The sequence below is a fragment of the Chiloscyllium punctatum genome, chromosome 23 (assembly GCF_047496795.1).
Source record: "Chiloscyllium punctatum isolate Juve2018m chromosome 23, sChiPun1.3, whole genome shotgun sequence".
In the NCBI taxonomy this organism is placed as follows: domain Eukaryota; kingdom Metazoa; phylum Chordata; class Chondrichthyes; order Orectolobiformes; family Hemiscylliidae; genus Chiloscyllium; species Chiloscyllium punctatum.
Window position 1 is genome coordinate 47245072 of NC_092761.1, and position 17195 is coordinate 47262266.

The following is a 17195-nucleotide window of genomic DNA, read 5'->3' on the forward strand; positions in this document are numbered from 1 at the left end:
TGATTGAGGTTAATTATTGATCTGTACCTGCCAGTTTCTGCTGTGTGAATGAGTTTAGTTATTGACTTGGACCTGCCAGTGTCTGCTGTGTGAATGAGTTTAATTATTGACCTGTACCTGCCAGTTTCTGCTGTGTGAATGAGGTTAATTATTGATCGATACCTGCCAGTTTCTGCTGTGTGAATGAGTTCAATTATTGACCTGTACCTGCCAGTTTCTGCTGTGTGATTCAGTTTAATTATTTTTCTGTATCTGCAAGATTCTGCTGTGTGATTGAGGTTAATTATTGATCTGTACCTGCCAGTTTCTGCTGTGTGAATGGGTTTAGTTATTGACCTGTTCCTGCCAGTGTCTGCTGTGTGAATGAGTTTAATTATTGACCTGTACCTGCCAGTTTCTGCTGTGTGAATGAGTTTAATTATCGATCTGTACCTGCCAGTTTCTGTTGTGTGAATGAGTTTAATTATTGACCTGTACCTGCCAGTTTCTGCTGTGTGAATGAGTTTAGTTATTGACGTGTACCTGCCAGTTTCTGCTGTGTGATTCAGATTAATTATTCATCCATACCTGCCAGTTTCTGCTGTGTGAATGAGTTTAATTATTGACCTGTACCTGCCAGTGTCTGCTGTGTGAATGAGTTTAATTATTGATCTGTACCTGCCAGTTTCTGCTGTGTGAATGAGTTTAATTATTGATCTGTACCTGCCAGTTTCTGCTGTCTGAATGAGGTTAATTATTGATCTGTACCTGGCAGTTTCTGCTGTGTGAATGAGTTTAATTATTGACCTGTCCCTGCCAGTTTCTGCTGTGTGAATGAGTTTAATTATTGACCTGTACCTGCCAGTGTCTGCTGTATGAATCAGTTTAATTATTGATCCGTACCTGCCAGTTTCTGCTGTGTGAATGAGTTTAATTATTGATCCATACATGCCAGTTTCTGCTGTGTGAATGATTTTAGTTATTGACCTGTACCTGCCAGTGTCTGCTGTGTGAATGAGTTTAATTATTGACCTGTACCTGCCAGTTTCTGCTGTGTGAATGAGTTTAATTATTGACCTGTACCTGCCAGTTTCTGCTGTGTGAATGAGGTTAATTATTGATCCATACCTGCCAGTTTCTCCTGTTAATGAGTTTAATTATTGATCTGGACCTGCCAGTTTCTGCTGTGTGAATGAGTTTAATCATTGACCTTTACCTGCCAGTTTCTGCTGTGTGAATGAGTTTAATTATTGATCCATACCTGCCAGTTTCTCCTGTGAATGATTTTAGTTATTGACCTCTACCTGCCAGTCTCTGCTGTGTGAATGAGTTTAATTATTGATCTGTACCTGCCAGTTTCTGCTGTGTGAACGAGTTTAATTATTGATCTGTACCTGCCAGTTTCTGCAGTGAGAATGAGTTTATTTGTTGATCTGTACCTGCCAGCGTCTGCTGTGTGAATGAGTTTAGTTATTGATGTGTACCTGCCAGTTTCTGCTGTGTGAATGAGTTTAATTGTTGATCTGTACCTGCCAGTTTCTGCTGTGTGAATGAGTTTTCTTGTTGATCTGTACCTGCCAGCGTCTGCTGTGTGAATGAGTTTAATTATTGATCTGTACCTGCCAGTTTCTGCTGTGTGAATGAGTTTAATTATTGATCTGTACCTGCCAGTTTCTGCTGTGTGAATGAGTTAAATATTGATCCATACCTGCCAGTTTCTGCTGTCTGAATGAGTTTAATTATTGATCTGTACCTGCCAGTTTCTGCTGTGTGAATGAGTTTAATTATTGACCTGTACGTGCCAGTTTCTGCTGTGTGAATGAGTTTAATTATTGATCTGTACCTGCCAGTTTCAGCTATGTGTATGAGTTTAATTCTTGATCCATACCTGCCAGTTTCTGCTGTCTGAATGAGTTTAATTATTGATCTGGACCTGCCAGTGTCAGCTGTGTGAATGAGTTTAATTATTTTTCTGCACCTGCCAGTTTCTGTTGTGTGAATGAGTTTAATTATTGACCTGTACGTGCCAGTTTCTGCTGTGTGAATGAGTTTAATTATTGATCCGTACCTGCCCGTTTCTGCTGTGTGAATGAGTTTAATTATTGACCTGTACCTGCCAATGTCTGCCGTGTGAATTAGTTTAATTATTGACCTGTACCTGCCAGTGTCAGCTGTGTGAATGAGTTTAATTATTGACCAGTACCTGCCAGTGTCTGCTGTGTGAATGAGTTTAATTATTGATCGATTCCTGCCAGCGTCTGCTGTGTCAATGAGTTTAATTATTGACCTGTACCTGCCAGTTTCTGCTGTGTGAATGAGTTTAATTATTGATCTGTACCTGCCAGTTTCTGCTGTGTGAATGAGTTTAATTATTGATCCATACCTGCCAGTTTCTGCTGTGTGAATGAGTTTTATTTTTGATCCATACCTGCCTGTTTCTCCTGTGAATGATTTTAGTTATTGACCTCTACCTGCCAGTCTCTGCTGTGTGAATGAGTTTAATTATTGATCTGTACCTGCCAGTTTCTGCTGTGTGAATGAGTTTAATTATTGATCTGTACCTGCCAGTTTCTGCTGTGTGAATGAGTTTAATTATTGATCTGTACCTGCCAGTGTCTGCTGTGTGAATGAGTTTAATTATTGTTAGAAACGAAAATCGCTTCTTAATAATCGCTCTAGACAAATTCAGGAAAACAAAGGTTTATTAGCAAGTCTGCAGAAATGGGCACCCTTCTGAGTAAAAGGCGCGCTGAGGCTTACAAAGTTTCTCATTATATACAGCACAAGTCCCTCCCCTCCTTGGTTCTAACGAGCCATGAGGTTCACATTCTTAAAAACATTATTATTCTCCAATTTGCACCCTTATCACAAAGTCTGCAACAAATGTCTCCAGACCCTCCCCTTCCTGGCTCTTAACGAGCCATGAGGTTCACATTCTTAAAAACATCATTATTCTCCAATTTGCACCCTTATCACAAAGTCTGCAATAAATGCCTCCCATGTTCCTAGAGGTGCTGTCTTTCTTCCCCTGTAGTCTTATCAGTCAAGGACTCATCCTTCCCTGCCTGTGTTTATGGTTTCATCAATCAAGGGCCTGTTTGTTTTTACTCTGCTCACAAACTGCATACACTATTTTAAACTATTTTACTTTTGAGTATACAAAATGTTTTAAAAAAGCAAAAGTCTAATGTTTTAGAAAAGAAGCAAAAGTTTTGTCTTTTATTATAGATCAGTCTGTGGTCTAGGCACATCTTAAAGTTTGCACCGAAATTACCTCTCACAATTCCACCCTTTTCTCTTTTTAAGATGTGCCTAGACCAAGATAAACCCCCCCTCCTTAAGGGCCCGGGAAATCTTTGGTCTTTCGCAGCAACATCACTTTAAGTTCCCGTGTCCCATGTTGTGGAAACACCACTGCCTGGAGTCGGGAAATATTTTTCTGAATTAGAAGCTGAATACAGGGAATTAGGCAGGGTAATACGAGAAGAAGAATCACAACCCCCCCAACCATCAGTAGCGCCGTGTGCCACCAACTACCACCTAGGAGACCACCCCACAATCCGATGCCACTAAGAGGACGCCAAGATTGTACTGGCACATGGGCCAATTTCCGAATTTCATCGGAAATTTCCAAAACCGCTTTACCATTATCGTCAATTTCTAGACAGCAGTTAGTCAGGTTAAACTTCCCGCACACGCCCCCCTCCGAGGCCAACAGATAATCCAAGGCAAGTCGGTTTTGATATATAGCAGCCCTCATCTGATTCTGCTGCTTAGCCAGCAACTCCAGGGCCAGGGCAGTCCGGTTAGTAATGACCTCTACGACTGCTTGGAGCCTGATAATACGATTTAACATATAGATAGGAGTACGGTATCCCCATGATCCGTCCTGTGCCCATGTAGCTGGCCCGTAGTATTCAATAATCCGGGACGGTGGCCACTCATCCCCCCAATCACCGACTTGGATATCCCTTGGCGACCTACGGAGGGAGTCAAAGAGTTTAATTCCCAAATCGTCGCCTTCCTCCCGGGGTAATAGGAAGAACGCAGGTCGTATTAGACCCAGGAAGCATACCCCAGCCCATCCCATGGGCAGTTTGGAGTATGCCTGATTACCGCATATCCAAAATAGGCCATCTGGAGCAGGCCCTCCCTGCCTCACAACGTTATCCCACAGCTCCTTTACCACAGGGACGCCCTCATAAGGATCAGGACCACTGCAATTCCAGTAATCAGCCCCCAGCTTGTCAGAGGAGGAATCAGTACGTAATGGAACGCACGAGCCATGATCTCGGTTTGCAATGTACCAAGTAATATCCTCAGGCCACCATACTCGCGTGGTCGCATCCAATACATTCTGACAGGGACTAATCCCTACCTCCACGGTCCCCTTGCCTTCAATACAGAACTGGCCCTCAGGGCTATTTGTCAGTCTCCACCCCTGGCTTTTCCTTTCGTTGACATGAGTCCAAGTGGTTTGCAGCAATTCCCCTATGTCTAAGCTTTGGCCAGTCCACGGCCATTGTTCTGACATATGCGGCCCCCCACAAACCCAGCAATTGCTAACATTTAAAACAGTGGCTATTCTAGAGGTGAGATCAATAAACAGGTTTTGTGTAATATCAGGGAGTTCAATCTTTTCTTCTACCTGTTCGTATACAGATGGCATTTTAGAGAGCACGACCATTCTTTGACGGTCTTGCTCTTTTCCCAACCCCCGATCAGTGTTCTGTACCCTGGTCTCCTTGACTCTGTCAACCTGCTCTCTGAGCAACACGGAAGATGGGTCCCACCTTCCAGTTTTGCTAATACATACCCAGCGCTCATTTATAGGGCATCCACGGATTTTGCCACCGTATCCCTTATTATACACCTGATAATAGGGTCTTCCGCCCTCCCAACATTCATGGGGTGCACTCACATCATAACACCAATCGTCCACATAGGAATGGGACACAAATGATCCCGTGTAGATTCGAATCCCAAGTCTTACTATAGTTCGACATTTGTCACATCTCCCCTCACCCTCCCCCACATACAGGAGTAAACTGATCAATATCCCCACCAATACAGTCCAAGTAGAGTTCATTATTGCTGTCTTTTCAGTTTTACCACCAACGGTTTGTCCCCTTGCTCGCATGTCCAAGTGCTTTCTCCTTCAGGCGGAACAGGCCCCTTTATCCTTGATGCGTGGATCCACCCTTTTTCTTTCGTCCGAACAGCTGCTTCAGTTGTTAACAGAACCAGGAACGGTCCTTCCCACCGCGGCTGGAGCTTTTCGGCCTTCCAGGTCTTAACAAGTACCCAATCTCCGGAGTTCTGCAAAAGAACGGGATAAGGCCAATAAATAGTTTCTGACAAATACATCTCCCCCTTGTAAAGTGGGACATCCATCAACCTTACTCCAATATGGTAATCCGAACAGCATTTCATCGTCTCATACTTCAGGATGCGAGAGTCTGTTAACCAGCGGTGAGCCTTCTGAGCCAGTATGGCACTAACCGAATGTGGGGAATATACTGTGATCCTTCCTCCAAAGGTAAGTTTTCGGGCCTCTTCCACTAACATTGCCGTAGCTGCCACTGCTTGTATACAGGTCGGCCATCCACATGAGACAGGATCTAACATTTTTGACAAAAATGCAACTGGCTGACGTTTCCCTGCCCGCAGCTGGGTAAGCACGCCCTGGGCAATTCCGCCGGCGCTATTGACATATAACTGGAATGGTTCCTTCAGGGTGGGTAAAGCTAATACTGGAGCTCGGATCAGTTTACTTTTAATAATATTAAATCGCTGCTCCTCCTCATCTGACCAGTCCACCTTTTGTCCTTCTTGTCCCAGTTTGTCGTACAAGAATTTTACTAAAGTGGTGTAACTTTCAATCCATATCCGGCAATATCCTACTAGCCCCAGGAATTGTCTGATTTCCTTCTTCGTCCTGGGTATTGGCATACCCGTAATCCCTGATATTCGTTCTGGCGTGATACGGCGATGCCCCTTACTGACTTGATGGCCCAGATATCTTACTACTTGCTCCACAAACTGGAGTTTTGTCCTGGAGACTCGTAGGCCCTGTTTCCCCAGGAAGTTCAGCAGGGCAACGGTGTCTGCCCGTACCTCCTCCTCTCTTGGTCCTGAGAGCAAGAGATCATCGACATATTGGAGCAATTGATTCTCCGCGTTACACCGAAATCCTCCTAAGATCTGCTCCAGTATTTGTCCAAACAAGTTGGGTGACTCCGTGAATCCCTGCGGCAAGACCGTCCATCTTAACTGTCGCTTTTGTCCTGTGGAGGGACTCTCCCATTCAAAGGCAAAAAGGTTCCGACTTTCTTCGTCAAGGGGGCAACTCCAGAAGGCATCCTTCAGATCTATTACGCTGAACCATTCATGTTCGGGGAAATTTTACTCATTAACGTGTAGGGATTGGGTACCACCGGGTACCTAGCCTGGACTACTTCATTCAACCCCCGCAAGTCTTGCACCAGCCTATATGTCCCATCCGGCTTCCTCACAGGGAGTATTGGAGTATTGAAAGGGGACATACATTCCTCCAGTAGTCCATCTGTGATTAATCTTTCTATCACAGGTTGTAACCCCTCCCGTCCTTCCATAGCAATCGGGTACTGTTTCCTTCTTACGGGGCCTCTTCCTGGTAACATGGTGATTTGGAGAGGTTTGATGTTTAAACCCCCTCTGTTCCCTTCTCGGTACCATACTTCCGGGTCTATTTGTTGATCATCTTCTTCGGTGAGGGCGAACAATCTTACCACCATTTCCCCGTTACTTGGTACCGTTCCGATCCCTAGTTTGACCTGCAAGTCTCTTCCTAACAAATTAAACCCCGCCGATGGCAGTAGAAGGAGGTCTCGTTTAGTAGTTCTGTCTTCATACCCAATTTCCACGTCCTCCACCACTGGGACTTGTAATTTCTGTCCTCCAATTCCAGATATCCCCATAACTTTTCCTCCTGCTCGGGTGCCGGGGGGTATTTGGATTATACTTGATCTTTCGGCTCCCGAGTCCACCATAAATGTGATCTCCGATCCTTGGGGTCCTACTTTCAAGTTTACCAGGGGTTCCTGTCTATAGTCCTTTTGCCCCAAGGGTAGGAACCCCCGACCTCCCTAATCTTCCTCCATCAGTGCGTACGACCGCACCTCCCGCTTGTAGCGGGGGCACTCCCGTTTAAAATGTCCCTCTTCATTACAGTAGTAACATCTGAGTATCCTCTTCGTTTCCCTGTCGCGGTCTCGCGCTCCTCCACCCTTCCTTTGTTCCGGCCATGGTTCTCTTTTCCTCTGCTCTTGCCACGACTCTCCCCTTTCCTGTTTCTGCCACGGCTCCCCCTTTTCCCTCCTTCCAGCTGTCATTTGTTGCACCGTTTGCATCATTATCTTTGTCGCCTTCTTCTGCTTCTCATCGTCCCTTCTCACAAACACCTTTTAAGCGTCCCGTAGTAGTTCACTTAGAGATTTACTATCCCAATCATCCATTTTCTCTAACTTCTTTCGTATGTCCGGCCAGGCTTTTGATACAAACTCTACCCGTATGAGTTGTTGCCCCACGTCCGTCTCAGGGTCCACCCCAGCGAACTGCTGCAAGTTCTTCCTAATCCTGTCTAGGAAGTCCGTAGGGGTCTCCTCCGGGTTTTGATGATTACCAAAGGCCTTGGTAAAATTGTGCCCCTTCGGGGCTGCCTGTCTTATTCCTTTTATCCAATATTCCCGCATGTCTCTCATGTTGCGCCGTCCTTCCTCCGTGTTCTTATTCCACTCGGGGTCGGTGAGGGGAAACTTCTGCTCCCCTCCTTCTCCCCCCTCTTTCTCCCAGACCAAGAGCGCAGCTTGTCGTATCATCTGACGTTCCTGGCTAGAGAACAATGTTTTCATGATGGAACATATCTCTTCCCACGTGTAAGTATTCGGACCCAGGAACTGATCTAATTGTTCAGCCAGGCCCATGGGGTCCTCTAGTAGACCCTTCATCTCCCTCCTGAAATTTCGTACTTCAGTACTCGTCAAGGGAACGTTCACATATCCCGTCCTTCCTTCCTCGCCCCCCATGGGCACTTCCCGGAGTGGATTCATTATTGCAATTGAGGTAGGGTTTTGTCCGTGACCCCTTCCAGCTCAAGATCTGGTCTGTACCCCTGAGGTAGCCTGTGATTCCCCCCATTGTCTTCCCCTTCCTCTGACTCATCGTCACCCGAAGGAACATTTTGTGGGGCAGACGGGGTCACGTAGGGCGGTGGTAAGTGATCTAAAGGTTCCCATTCTTTCTGCCTTCTCGAGTCTTCATTAGTTGCCTGCATTTGGCAAGATATCGTAACCGGTAGCCAACAAAAGGCATAATCACTTTCTTCCAGATTATCATCAGGTTTTGAATTGACATATAAAATGAGAGCTTGCCGGACCCAGTCTTCGTCAGTACCGAAGCTAGGCCACCACACTGAGTCGCCCTGAATAGGTTTCTGGGACCACTTTTCACAGTATTTTACCATCTTCCTTCTAGATTTTCCTTTTCTCCCACCCTGATTCCAATTATTTAACATTCTTCCTAACGGACTATCGTCAGGTACCCCGGGGTATGTGTCATTGTCCCTGTTTAAGCCTACCCTTCCCTTAATCGCTTTGGATCCCCTATTTCCCATTGCCGAGGACTTTGTATTTCTCGTATTATCCCGTGATAATCTATCACAATTTAGCCAATTCCCGGACCTTCAGTCCCGTGATCGCCCAGGTTCCTTTGCAGGCACCCCCGGTCTTTGGATTCCTGTGTCCTACGTCTCTGTGACACAGATCACAGGCACCCCGTAGGTCCACGTTCCTCCTCAAACACGGTCTCTGCAAAATCCCTCACAGGCGAGCCCCGGCCTCTAGATACCTGAGTCCCACGTCTCTGTAGAAAAATCCACAGGCACCCCGTAGGTCCCCAGGTCTCCGGAAACACGGTCCCCGCAGGTTTTTTCTTACCTGGGTTCGGTGCACCGAAATTACTCGATCGTTAACCGTCCCCACTGCCTCGGCCACACCCCTCCTTTGTTTTCCTGAGCCTCCCGGGTATCACTCGCTCAAGCCGCGCGGGGCGACAAGCAAGGAATCAGGGACTGCCGAAATCGGCAGGGTGCACCTTCTCCGATGTCCTTCCTCAGCTCCCCTTGCGGCCGGAGTGTTGACCGGATGAGCCCCCAAGTTGTTAGAAACGAAAATCGCTTCTTAATAATCGCTCTAGACAAATTCAGGAAAACAAAGGTTTATTAGCAAGTCTGCAAAAATGGGCACCCTTCTGAGTAAAAGGCGCGCTGAGGCTTACAAAGTTTCTCATTATATACAGCACAAGTCCCTCCCCTCCTTGGTTCTAACGAGCCATGAGGTTCACATTCTTAAAAACATTATTATTCTCCAATTTGCACCCTTATCACAAAGTCTGCAACAAATGTCTCCAGACCCTCCCCTTCCTGGCTCTTAACGAGCCATGAGGTTCACATTCTTAAAAACATCATTATTCTCCAATTTGCACCCTTATCACAAAGTCTGCAATAAATGCCTCCCATGTTCCTAGAGGTGCTGTCTTTCTTCCCCTGTAGTCTTATCAGTCAAGGACTCATCCTTCCCTGCCTGTGTTTATGGTTTCATCAATCAAGGGCCTGTTTGTTTTTACTCTGCTCACAAACTGCATACACTATTTTAAACTATTTTACTTTTGAGTATACAAAATGTTTTAAAAAAGCAAAAGTCTAATGTTTTAGAAAAGAAGCAAAAGTTTTGTCTTTTATTATAGATCAGTCTGTGGTCTAGGCACATCTTAAAGTTTGCACCGAAATTACCTCTCACAATTATTGATCTGTACCTGCCAGTTTCTGCTGTGTGAATGAGTTTAATTGTTGATCTGTACCTGCCAGCGTCTGCTGTGTGAATGTGTGAGTGCTCTTATGAACATCATTGTCATCATCAATTTTTTTTGTCTATTTCTGCAATGTGAGTGAGTGTAGGTATCAATCTGTACTTGTCTGTTTCTACTAGTGTAACAAATTAGCTTAATTCTCTGCCAGCCACTAATATTCTCTGTTACTGTGTGATTCATTCAGTGATAGTGGTTGTTCAGGTTTTGAAGCTGGGTCTTAATTTCTTCTGCATTTTGTGATTTAAGAATTGACGGTGGTTTGGGGGATTGGGCGTGGGGGAGCTGGTGGTGGAGGCTTCATGGTAGGAGAATGTATATTTACCAGATACTAGTCCTGTCTTTCCATGTGGGATTTCAGTTTAGTTTTCTGTATGAACTCTGCAAAAACACACTGAACCTATGTGATTGACAGAATAGGTATGCTCCAGCATTTCTCTTTTCCACGAGGCTTAATTTAATTGTGCTCAGTCTCTTTTTAATATTATGTGTGCAGAGTACAGTAGTCTATATCAGCCACTGCTGGGCACTGAAGGAATCTAACATTTAGCACAATTTGAGAGTTTCTTCATTTTGTATCCAATGTCACTTGTATTTCTGTTTGAATGGAGGAGACTTTGTTTTTTTTGGCACGTCCTTTGGTCCATTTAACAACAAAGTCTCATTTCAGTCATTTTTGTATGAGAAGTGTCCTGCTTTTGAATCCCTACTTCTCTGGAAACAAATTAAATTGCAACATTTGTTTCAGTCTGAAATTTGGCCTGCTTTCTAATTCCTCCAATTTGTTGAAAGCAGCATTTGTTCCATCTCCAATCAAAATCATGGTGAGATATTTGGAAGAGTAATTAACCTGCAATTCAAATTGGGCTAATTTACTGGAATTCATTCGACATCATGCAGTAGTTTCAGTATTTTCTCTTGCAGTGAACAATGAGAATTTACTTTCTGATCAAGCTGATACCATGCATGTAAATCCTATAGGAAGTGCATTCATATACTCAGACTGAAGTATCTCACACACACCCTGTCCTGTTTAACAATTTTAATGAAAGTCTAGCCGTCAACCATGTGACCTTTGTGGCTTGTGATGTTATATTCTTTTGGACGAGGCAAGAGAAAAAAGAAAATGGAAACATAGAAAAGAGTAATTTTGTATGTTTTATTTTCAGCTTTTTTCTTTTAACCCGGCAGTATTTGCACATTATTCTGTACTCACTGTGCACTGACATCATCTCATGACACTCTTTGTTGTGTCAAGAAATCATCAGTTTCCATCCAGCCCTGAAATACATGAAAAAGTAGAATAACTGGCACATTCTGCAACTGTTTGATCTTCTGCGTGAATGCAGAATTAATTTTGTTTGTTCCATGTTCTTGCACAGTTTGTACACTTTTTTGGAATTAATTCTCCATCCATCAGTATGCGCTATTTAATGGGACCGTGGGATTCAGTTTATTGTCAACGAGTCACACTTATCATTATTAAACTCCATTTGCCATTTTTTGGTCCACTTCCCCAGCTGATCAAAATCCTGCTGCAATTTCAGATGATCTTCCTCACTGTCCACAATACCGCCTGTTTGGTGACACCTGCAAACTACATGCCTTGTACATTCTAATCCAAATCATTGATATAGACGACAAACAGTAATGGGCCCGCACCGACCCCTGAGGCATTCCAATAGTCACAGGCCTCCAGTCTGACAAGTATCCTTCCACTATTACCTTCCACTTTCTACAATCATGTGAACTATGTAACCAATTTCACACATTCTAATATGTCCAACACTTCCTCTATTGTGAAATAGACTGTACCCACTAACTTACCGAAGTTCCCAAGTCTTCATGTTTGTTTCCATGGTAAATACAGTGGAGAAATATTCATTGAGGACCTCGTCCATCTCCTGCAGTTCTACACATGCATGTCCACTTTGTTCCTTGAGGGGCCCAATTCTCTCCCTCTAGATATTGTTTTCCTTTGATATACTTAAAGAACCTCATTGGATTCACCCTAATCTTCTCAGCCAAAGCTATTTCACGTCCCCTTTTTGCCTGCCTGATTTCCTTCTTCAGTGAACTCCTGTATCTCCTACATACATTCCCTGATCCCTGCTGCCTGCACTGGAGCCGTGCCTGCTTCTTTTCTCTGGTCAAAGCCTCAATATCTCTTGTCATCTAGGGTTCCTTCTCCTGCCAACCTTGCCCTTCACCCTCATAGGAACATACAGACCTTGAACTCTAGCTATCTCACTTTTAAAGGCCTCCCACTTGCTGGAGATCCTTTTGCCCGCAAACAAACCTCTCCAATCAATCCCTACAAGCTCCTGTCTTGTTCCATCAAAGTTCATCTTGCCCCAGTGTAGCAGTAGAACCAGTGGACCAGTTTTATCCCTCTCCATAACAAAATTTAAACTTAATAGACCCATGATAACCATGCATAGTGACAATTCTTTTGAAGTAAAGGCAGATGTTAATTTTCTCTGTTAGTGTCAAGGAGAAAGTGCAATGAACAAATCAACTGTATTGTGGCTGACTGACCACAGTGATCCCAATAAAGGAATGAGATTTGGCTCATTCACTTGCCCTTTCTTTTGTAGCTGGGACATTATCCAGCCGTGTACAGTGTTGTTGCTTTCCTTTCCTGGTATGCTTGTGTTGTTTTATGATGGAGAGGAGAAAGGCAGGAAGACCTTTATATTCATTCACGAAGGGGAGAAATTTGGAACAGTGAAACTATATTTATTGAAGAAACAACACTGTTGGAATCTTCTTGTAAATAAAAACAAAGTAAGCAGCTTGATAAATTCTCCTGATTTGGTTAAATCTGTCTTTCTCCACTGTTTTGAAAGATAATTATTTGATTATACTGATAAAATGACATCAGGTTTGTGTGTGTTTTGTGCAATACTTCAAAGGGAGGATCAAGAGGAAAACAAGGTCCTTTGAAGAACAATTAACCAAATTTGAAAAGAAAGGTATATACCGGCATGGTGGCAGAGGGCAGCACGGTGGCACAGTGATTAGCACTGCTGCCTCACAGCGCCAAAGACCCGGGTTCAATTCCCGCCTCAGGTGACTGACTGTGTGGAGTTTGCACATTCTCCCCGTGTCTGCGTGGGTTTCCTCCGGGTGCTCCGGTTTTCTCCCACAGTCCAAAAATGTGCAGGTTTGGTGAATTGGCCATCCTAAATTGCCTGTAGTGTTAGGCGAAGGGGTAAATGTAGGTTGGGTTGCGCTTCAGTGGGTCATTGTGGACTTGTTGGGCCAAAGGGCCTGTTTCCACACTGTGAGTAATCTAATATTTCCGCAAGGTGAAGAAACTGAGGGATAATGTTGGGATAAAGAAAACAATGACATCGCTTCTGCCGCTGTGATTCATTTATGGAAACAGAATAATGATAGAATTGTTCGCTGGTTGTTCCTGACCAGTGCAAACTGAATGGGCTGAAGATCCAAAAGAATTAACTCTGATTTCTCTTCACACACACACTGCTAGACCTGTTGAATTTTTCCAGCTGTTTCCGTTTTAGTGTATGGAAGTCATTTATTGATTTTTTGGGTCTATGTATGGGATAAAGGTGTAATTCTATCCTTTGCAGTTATTAGTAAACAAAATTAAAGTGTGATTTGTTCTTTACTTCTTTACTTTGGGCAGCACGGTGGCACAGTGGTTAGCACTGCTGCCTCACAGCGCTGGAGATCCGGGTTCAATTCCTGCCTCAGGCGACTGACTGTGTGGAGTTTGCACATTCTCCCCATGTTTGCGTGGGTTTCCTCCGAGTGCTCCGGTTTCCTCCCACACTCCAAAGATGTGCAGGTTAGGTGAATTGGCCATGGTAGATGTACATGTAGGGGTATGGGTGGGTTACGCTTCGGCGGGGCGGTGTGGACTTGTTGGGCCGAAGGGCCTGTTTCCACACTGTAAGTAATCTAAAAAAACTTTTGATAACTCTCATCCTATCTGTGAGCTCAGCTTCCTTCTATCTCTGTATTTAACATCTATTTTATGTACTTTTGTCAAATCCATGTCATAGTAGAATTGCTATTTTAAACCTTATTCATTACTTTAAATATGCTCTTAATAAATGTAGATTTGATTTATTTGCTGAGTATATATCATGGATGAGGATTCGGTCTGTCCCCTTCAAAATATCAATGGGCTATAAATGACAACTTATTGGAAATTGGTTGGTGTGCATTATGAATGGAAGGAAATAAAACAATAAACTTGCATTTCCTTCCTGGTATTTGGCTCTTGTTTTGAACATACCTCTCTGGAAATTGAATCAAACTAACAGTGAGCTCAATCTGCACACGGTCATGGGAAAGGACATTCTCCACTCCGGCAGTGAGAATGTACTTGCTGTTTGTTAGAAGGCGCTGGTCATAGAGATGTACAGCATGGAAACAGACCCTTCGGACCAACCCGTCCATGCCATCCAGATATCCCAACCCAATCTAGTCCCACCTGCCAGCACCCGGCCCATATCCCTCCAAACCCTTACTATTCATATACCCATCCAAATACCTCTTAAATGCTGTAATTGTACCAGCCTCCACCACTTCCTCTGGCAGCTCATTCCATACACGTACTACTCTCTGTGTGAATATGCAAGATTCTGAGCAGACTCTCCCTTGTGGAAGAGTGTTATAATCTCAGAGAGGAGTTGCTCATTTAAGACAGAAATGAGGAAGAATTTCTTCTCTCAAAGTTTGGTGATTTCATCAAAGTCTTTACAGCAGAGGGCCATCAGGCCAGGGTTGTTAAGTATATTCAAAGCCCAGTAGACAGATTTCTATTATTAAGGCAATTAGGATTATGGGAATTGTAACAGAGTGGAGTTGAGTGCTATCAAATCAGCTACAAACTGAACGCTCCTATGTCTTATGGCTCTTAATTCTTGCTTTCACTTTTTTTCCACCCCAGTTTTTCATTTATGGTGTTTTATGCATGTCACTGTGCTTTACCTTTTATTTTGTATATAGCTTTTTTCATGCTTTTCACTCGTGTTGAATATTGATCTAAGTGCACAAACATCTGGTCTACAAAAAAATTGTATTGCTCAGATATTTCAAAGGGCTTTGCTGCAAGAAGGCACAAAAAGTGAAAGTGGAGGTGGAGCGGATAGATGGGACCCCCAAATGATCCTTCCACATTCGACAGATATTTACCTGTACCTCTACCAATGTCATCTCCTGTTTCCGTTGCACCCAACGTGGTTTCCTCTACATCGGGGATACAGGGTGCCTTCTTGCGGATTGTTTCAGAGAAAATCTCTGGGACACCTGCAACCACCAATCCCACCAGCCCTTGGCTGAACACTTCAAATCCCTCTCCCACTTCTTCAAGGACATACAAGTCCTAGATCTCCTCAATCGCCAAACCTGACGCCTGGAGAAAGAATGCTTCATATTCCACTGTGGGACCCTGCAACCACACGGCACTAATGTGGATTTCAACAGTTTCCTCATTTCCCCTCACCTCCACATCATCCCAGTCCCAAGTCTCCAACTTGGCACTGTCCTCCTGACCTGTCCATCACCTTGCCCATCTATCTACTCCATCTCCCCAACCTATCACCTTCTCCCTCACCTTTATCTGCCTAACACTTCCTCAGTGACCTTACTCCCCAACCCCACCCCACCTCCCATTTATCTCTCAGACCCTCAGCCTACAAGTCTCATTCCTGATAAAGGGCTAATGTTCAAAACATCGATTCTCCTGCTCCTTGGATGCTGCCTGACTGGCTGTGCTTTTCCAGCATCACATTCTCAACTACCTTCATATTTGATCCTCTCCTTCCTTATTTCTCTTTGTTATCCTCTGTTTGTTTTGTAGCCTTGCCAATATTCTGATTTCCCAGTAATCTTAGCCACTTTATAGGCTCTCTCTTTTTCTAAGATACATTTCCTGGATTCCTTTGTCAGCCATGGCTGTCTATTCCCCTCCACCAACTCCCCCCCTCCCCCACCGCCACCCTGCCCCACCCCCCGCCCTGAATAATCTTTCTTTTCTTTGGGACTTCTGTACTGTCTTCAATTACATTCTGCCATCGTGGCTCTACTGTCTTACCCACTAGGCTCTGCTTCCAGTCGATTTTCGTCAGTTCCTCTCTCATGCCCCTGTAATGGTCTTTATTTGATTGTATTACATCTGATTACATCTGATTTTGCCTTCTATCTTTCAAACTGCAGACTGAACTCTGATCGCTGCCTCCTAAGTGTTCCCTTACTTTAAGATCTTTTATAAAGTCTGGCTCGTTACATAACACTAAGTCCAGAATAACCTGCTCCATTTTAGGCTCCATCACAAGCTGTTCCAAAAAGCTATCCTGTAAGCATTCCATGAATTCCCTTTCTTTCAATCCACCGGCAACATTATTCACCCAGTCAATTTGCATATTGAAGTCACCCATGATCACCCTGACCTTGCCTTTTTGACATAACCTATCTATTTCCTGGTACATCATGCACCCCTGGTCCTGACCACTGCTGTGAGGTCTGCACATAATTCCCATTATGGTATTTCTTTGCCTTTTTGGTTCCTCAACTCCACCCACACAGACTCCACATCATCTGACCCGATGTCATTCAGTGCCATAGGTTTAATTTCATTCTTAACTATCAAGGCAACCCCACCCCCTCTGCCCACCTCCCTGTCTTTTTGAAGTTATAAATCCTTGGATGTTTAACTGCCCATCCTGAAGCCCCTGCAACCACATCTCTGTGATGCCTACCACATCATAATCATTTGCGATGATTCATACCGTTAATTCATTTACTTTGTTACGAATACTATGCAAAGTGCTAACTTTCTTATCATTATTAGAGACATTGAAAATCATAAGATGTCCTAAGTTATTGCTCCTTTTTGCTGCATTCCTGGTCTGCATCGAGCTGAAATCCACCTGCACACGTGTTATCCTGCTGTTCATCTTTCCATTTAACTCCACGATCCCTCTCGCTTTCCTTTTCCCTTTCCCCTGACTCAGAATTTTAAAGTTCTCCTGACCACCCTATTTATCCTTTTAGCTAGAACACTGGCTCCAGATCAGTTCGAGTTGAGACTGTCCCATCGATACAGATCCCCATGGTTCCAAAACTGATGCCGATGCTGCATGAAATGGAATCCCTCTTTCCGACATCAATCCCTCAGCCATGTGTTTACTTCCCTAACTTTCTTATCCCAACGCCAACTGGCACGTGGCTCAGGCAGTAATCTGGAGATTATGACTGTACATCAATTTCCTTCTTAGTGCTTGATAATCCCCAAACAGGTCCTCCACCCTAGCTTTGTTGACGTTGTTAGTCCT

General features: G+C 44.1%; 1 protein-coding gene across 1 annotated transcript; it reads right to left on the minus strand.

The window, feature by feature from the left end:
- Positions 1-2663: 2663 nt before the first annotated feature.
- On the minus strand, positions 2664-9242 carry LOC140494063 (endogenous retrovirus group 3 member 1 Env polyprotein-like). Its single transcript, XM_072592976.1, has 2 exons — positions 8955-9242; positions 2664-5298 (listed from the first exon to the last, which is right to left on the minus strand). The coding sequence occupies exon 2, from the start codon at positions 5117-5119 to the stop codon at positions 3317-3319; it is 1803 nt and encodes a 600-aa protein (XP_072449077.1). The 5' UTR covers positions 5120-5298; positions 8955-9242; the 3' UTR covers positions 2664-3316.
- Positions 9243-17195: the final 7953 nt, after the last annotated feature.

Bases quoted from the DNA above. Each gene is read 5' to 3' on its own strand.
- LOC140494063 (XM_072592976.1), bottom strand. From the start codon at position 5,119: ATGCGAGCAAGGGGACAAACCGTTGGTGGTAAAACTGAAAAGACAGCA.